General features: G+C 40.0%; 1 protein-coding gene across 2 annotated transcripts in view; it reads left to right on the forward strand.

Annotated features, from left to right (window-relative positions):
• Window positions 1-2,460, forward strand: part of LOC125487439 (signal transducer and activator of transcription 1-alpha/beta-like) — a 6,282-nt gene extending 3,822 nt beyond the window's left edge. The window contains exon 3 of one of the 2 annotated variants that reach the window (XM_048618985.1): window positions 2,307-2,460. In XM_048618985.1, coding sequence (XP_048474942.1) covers window positions 2,307-2,366 — 60 coding nt within the window. In that variant the 3' untranslated portion in view covers window positions 2,367-2,460. Of the gene's footprint in view, window positions 1-1,888 lie in introns of both variants that reach the window. The other variant, XM_048618986.1, reaches the window with a different exon arrangement.
• Window positions 2,461-6,005: the final 3,545 nt, after the last annotated feature.

Here is a 6,005-nt window from a genome sequence, read left to right on the forward strand (position 1 = left end):
ATTTGAAAACACAAGCTTTCGGAGCCTCACTCCTTCTTCAGGTGTTTCCTGCTCCACAGATGATGCCTGACTTGCTGTGTTCTTCCTGCTCCACACTGTATTGAACTGCTAGCATCTGCCAGCATGAGTTTCTGCCTTTGAAACAGCAAGAAAGCTAGAAGTAAAAATATTGAAATGTTCTTTAGTTAATTGAGCAGTCTCGCATACAGGTTTAAACACATTACATCTTTCATTGCATTGTTAGCCAGATGCTTCAGTGTAGGGAGTCCAATATTATTAGAGATGCAATCCATCTCTGAGTGGGCCTTCAGCTTTTATTTTGTTAATGACATGGATTCATTGCCAGCAAGGCCAGAATTTGATGCCCATCCTTATTTGTCCTTTTGGTGTAGATACATGCATGGTGCTTTTAGGAAGGGATTCCAAGCTTTTGAACAACAACGCAGGTACCAAGTCACACTGATGTGTGGCTAGAAGGGGTTCTTGCAGGTACTGTAATTCCAATTTATCTGCTGCCCTTGTCATTCTAAGTGACAGAGCGCACTGGTTTGGAAAGTACTGTCAAAGCAAGCTGCATACTTCATTGAGATGCTAGACAGTTCACCATCAGCACATAGTGATTGTAGTAAGTGAATGTTTAATGTGGTGAATGGAGTGTCAATTAAGCAAGTTGCTCTGTCCTGGATGATGTTGAGTTTCTTGTGTTGTTGTGTTCTGAAGAAGGGTCTCGACCCGAAACGTCAGCTTTCCTGCTCCTCTGATGCTGCTTGGCCTGCTGTCTTCATCCAGCTCTACACCTTGTTATCTCAGATTCTCCAGCATCTGTAGTTCCTACTATCTCTCGACACTGATACAATTTTCCAGCTGTGGTTTCTGGATTGCAACAAAGGCCACACGTTCAATTTTTCCCCTGTGTCTCTGTATTCCAATTGCTATGTCCCAGTTGTCACTTAAGCTGTGATCAGCTAATTCTGATCCATATAGCTGTTCCAACTGACATTTCAAGAGAGCTGAAACTGTTCTTTCAAGACATATGAGTTTCCTTCACCCTCCATTCCGATCTTAAAAATATTTTTATCCTGTAAGCTTGACTGACTCCTTCAACCAAGAAAATGGAATAGAAGGCCTGCTCCCAGGCTGTGTAGTCAACCTACAGGTGGCTAATGGGAACTACAACAAACAGCCAGATGTGAAATTGTCTGTTATTGTTGAGAGTCTCAATTCGGCACTTCCCTATGGTTGTGCACTCGAACAAGATATGTGTGGATTTTTTTGTTTTTGGTTATCGAGCCACTTGAATGCCACTTCATAGCTCAGTAGGGGGCTATTGTGGCATAATAGTAGTGTTTCCACCTCAGATCCAAGTTCAAATCCCACCTGCCCTGAAGGTGTATTATAATGTGTCTAACCTGTAGCTGCAAGATTGCAGGTTTGATTTCTGCTCTTTGTTCATTGATTTTGATTGGTATTGATATTTATGGGCACTGTGTTGTGCCTCCATATTGGTAGGCGTATTCTAATTGGCCTCCATATTCCTGGGCAGAAGATGAGATAATTCAACCTGGATTAGTGCTTTTGAAAGCTATTTTTCCCATTTCTAATGGAGTTCTAGCAAGTACCAGGTCAGGCTTATCGGTGATTGAACAATCTGTCAACACTGGCCTACATTTGCTTATTAGGAATGGTTACTTAGTTGTGGTACCAGAGATACGTGGAACCAAACTTTAGAAAAGACAGGATGGATGTGGAAAGAGAAAAAAATAAGTTCAACCACAGTTGTCAGTCCTTGGTAGCAACTGGGTGCTGCAAACTCCAGAGGTTTTATCATTTTTGTTTTAAGTTGTATCCTCAATCTCAATTAATCACTGTCTACCGATTTTGCTCCCAGGCCTGTTGCGGTGGTGGTCTGATCAGCCACCAGAAGATGCATGAGAGTGGTCTCCGTTAACTTTCCCTTCCTATCGGCTGCAGAATGGAGTCCAAACTACCACAATAATGTGCATCAATACCACCTTGAAGAGGGTCCCCAAAAGACTTGGTGGTGTGATGGGTTAGGTGCTGTTCTTTAGATTTTTGGTTAAAACCCAGTCCAGCCTGATGGGGTAAAAGTTTCCTCTCTCAACTGATTATCATGATTTCATATGAAATATTTGGGCAGTTTTAACATCGTTCCTAGTAGGCATGGGTAATGGGTTCACAACAGAAAAGTGCCCAAACGTTGTCAGATTCTGAGACTACAGAACGGCTAATCTGGGAAATAAGTTTATATCACATTTATGCATTAAAGAACGCTTTTTTTTTTAAAGGTTGGAATTGAGGCCTGTATAGTAGAGAGGGTGCTGCTGTACACTGTCTTGGAATCTTGAAGTTGACACTTGAAAACAATTTCTTTGCTTTAATATCCTTCTGTTCGGTGAACAAGAAAAAAAATCCATGCACAGTTAAATAAATTATTCTTATTCTTGCTGCTGTTTTGGTGTCAAATTGTTTTTGTGTTGTAAGCTCTGACTCAGAATCCAGGCTACTGAAAATAATTTCACATTAAATCCTTGTATCATTGGGGCCTGACTGACATCATGCCAGTCAGTCAGGCTGGATTGAAACCCTGGCCTCGGGTGAAGGGAGAGTGTTCTGACATGCCACGACATCTTTTTTTATTTTGTTATTAAAATGTCAGTCCTTGATTTGAAGTGGACAGTTGTAAGAAACTGAGCCTAAACGTAGTCCTGGGTCTCAAGAGGTCAATGATAAGAATACAACTAGTCATGAAGAGTTGGAGTGCATGAAACTTGTTGTTTTTAAAAATGGAGTTGTTTTCATTCTCTGACCTCTGTAAAGCACACATGGGGAAATGGAGAATTCTAAGTCCAAATCATACTATTGAAACTAGAAGTGCCATCCATTCAAAATGGGAACAAAGTATTGTGAACATTGAGATGTTTTTGATTAAAATCATCATGGATTTTAATAGGGTATTTTGTTTAAGTAATTTTTTTCTTAACTTGGGTTATATGGGAATGAGGGGTTAAGGCAAACCTGCCCTTGCATGACAACCTCTACTCTCATATGGTTTAGTGTGGGTCATTGCAGAGCATTCCAGAGCACCATAAGGAAGTGAAAGAACTTGGTATCTTCTTGGACACGCTTCTTCACTACCCCTTGGGCTGGTACATCTACTCAGTGTGTCTGTCCTTGAGGGATGTTATTCCACAGTTTGTCGATGGGAAGAATCTTCTATTGCTGATTAACAAGTTTTGTGTGTGTGTGTGTCCCCAAGCTGCAGGAGAGCTGGCCACACTCTGTGCGACTGAGCATTGATACTTCACCGTGCTTGTGTGATTTACAACGTGTGAGCTGATCGTAGTCTGGACTGTAACAAAGCGCTAATGTGTTAAGATGATGTTAAATACTCCATTATCATCAGCACCCTCCTCCCCTCAGATATGTTATTTATGAAATATATTGCTTGCTGGTGAATCTTTGTGGGAGAGGGAAGGGTGTTTTCATTCTAATTTCAGCAATCTTTTGGAATCAGATATTCTAATGTACACTGATCACAATCTCCTCCAAACTGCTGTTGTATCATGCTTGCATAGAGTGCAGTCTTTTAGAACTTGTCATCTGGTACTGAATTACCATCTCGAAGGACTTGTAGTAATTTCAAAACAAATATTATAAACATGTATGTGTTATCTTAAACATTCTACTCTATTCTACCAGACCATTTTCCATGAATTTATGCTGAATTCCATATGATGGAGTGCTTTGCATAAGAAAATGAAGGAGTGTCTGGTTCACCAATTTTATAATTTGCATTTGTAGGTGGTTAGTCCTCAGCAAGCAGTTATTGTATTTGCTTTTGCTGCATTTTGTTAAATTTTTTACTTTAGTTGCTATTACTAGCTCACGTCCAACAAAGACTACATTGAGATGTCATGTGCCTGGTATCGTTTGCATCATGAAAGTAGAGCGGAGAAAAGGATCTGAGATTTTAAAAGTTCCTTTCAAGCTGGTTGATGGTAGTTCCAGTTGGATAGACTGCTGGTGATTTCAGCTCTGACCATAGTGGTTATAAAAGCCACAGCTATAAATAGATTATAAATGTATTTCTGGGTCAGCCTGTAACAGAAGAAGCGCAAAAGGGTAAATATTTTGTTTCAAAAACAGTTTCAGTACTTAAGCATATCATCTTGGCTGATATTCAAGTGAAGTACTGAAAGAGTGTTGTTTCAAGATAACGTTTTTAAAACAGTTGGTAAATTGAGACCACATCAGGTGGATATAAAGAATTCTGCAGCAATGTTTGACGAACTGAGAGTTCTTCTAGTGACCCAACCAGAATTCTACTATTAGCTCATCGTTCTTTGAATCTCTGGATTAAAAACCAACGTTTTCTTAGCTGCTATCGGTTCTGAAGAAGGGTCACTGGACAGAAGTGTTAATTCTGATTTCTCTCCACAGATTCTGCCAGAACTGCTGAGATTTTACAGCAATTTCTGTTTTCGTTTCTGACTTCCAGCATTTGTAGTTCTTTCAGTTTTTTTGCTATTTGAATCTTGCTGTGCGCAATATGGCTGCGGCATTTGCCTACAATAGTCACTGCATTTCGAAAGAACTGGTTTGTGTAAAGCAGCTTTGCATAAATTGTGTAAAGGAATTTTTGACATTGAGCATTGAACAGCTTTTTCAAAGCCCTAATGTCTTTTGGCCCTACTGGTTTATCTGGCGGACCATTCAAAACAACACTCTTTTGAATAAATTCTTTGCAACATCTGATAAATTTATCAGTTAGTGAAAAATAAACATGGGTTCTCCAATCCTATTGATCAGCTTGCCATTGAAGCAATGTTCGGAATCATCTCTCTACCTTCTGTGAATAAATGATGCACCAGACCTGCTTGTATTGAATCTCAATGGGAGGGCATTGTGTTTGATTTCAGGCAAAATGTCTTGGCTCTTCTTTTCTCCCAGCTACCCACTCCCCCAAACAAGCACACAATTTGTGAATCAAATCATAGCTGTGACTCCATATCCTATTGATCTGTGGTACGGTATGCAATATCCACTACTGAACCTTAAGTATAAAATGTTGAAAAAAACTGTATAATCAATGTTGCAAGTCCAGTTTGCCTCAACACTCTGACTGCAGCCACAGCACTGGAAAGTTTGTCTGTTAAATTGCGCTTGTACATCTCATTGCTGATGCAAACAAATTTCCACTTCCTCATTTTGGATTTAGGAGGCAGCAGCGCTAAGAACTGCTCTTATCAAAGCTTTGTGCCTGTGCAATTCAAACAGGACAGTAAGCGGTATGTGCATAACAGATGAGTTGCCTGGGCTTTGTCCATTTGGAACGAATGGGCATTGGAGAAAGGGTTGGGCAATATAGCTGCAGTTTGGGATAAACATGCACTCATTGTACACTCCTGATAGGAGCTGATCTTAAATGTTCACTGCCAAATTCTCCATTTCATTTTTTTTGCAAAAAGAGTCGAAGCATGTAAGATAAAACTAGCAATACCATAAAGTGAATGTATCAAATTCGTCTTATTTTATTTGAGCCTTGAGCAAGAGCAAGTGCTTCAGTATTCTGGAGTTCCACATTTCTAAGTTAACTAATGTAGTGCAAAGTTGCAAGAATTACGTGTGGTCCTGGCAACTAAACATTTCCAAGAACTGATAGGCGAGTGCCTTTTTTTTTAAACAAGCCCAAACCCACACTCGAGCCTTGCAAACTGCTTTTAGTAACTTCAGAGAGTTAGAAAGTGGAAGTTCTCCATGCCACTTCAGCAAAACATTATCCCTCCTATGTCTCTGATCATAAAGAATTCCTGTAATGTCTCTTTGATTTGCCTACTAGCCCTCAAACTAAAAAAGGACAAAAAACACTTATCAGCTGAAATTGAGATAACAAGGTGTAGAGCTGGATGAACACAGTAGGCCAAGCAGCATCAGAGGAGCAGGAAAGCTGACGTTTTGGGCCTAGACCCTTCTTCAGAAATGGC

The sequence above is a fragment of the Rhincodon typus genome, chromosome 41, assembly GCF_021869965.1.
Source record: "Rhincodon typus isolate 14 chromosome 41, sRhiTyp1.1, whole genome shotgun sequence".
NCBI lineage: Eukaryota > Metazoa > Chordata > Chondrichthyes > Orectolobiformes > Rhincodontidae > Rhincodon > Rhincodon typus.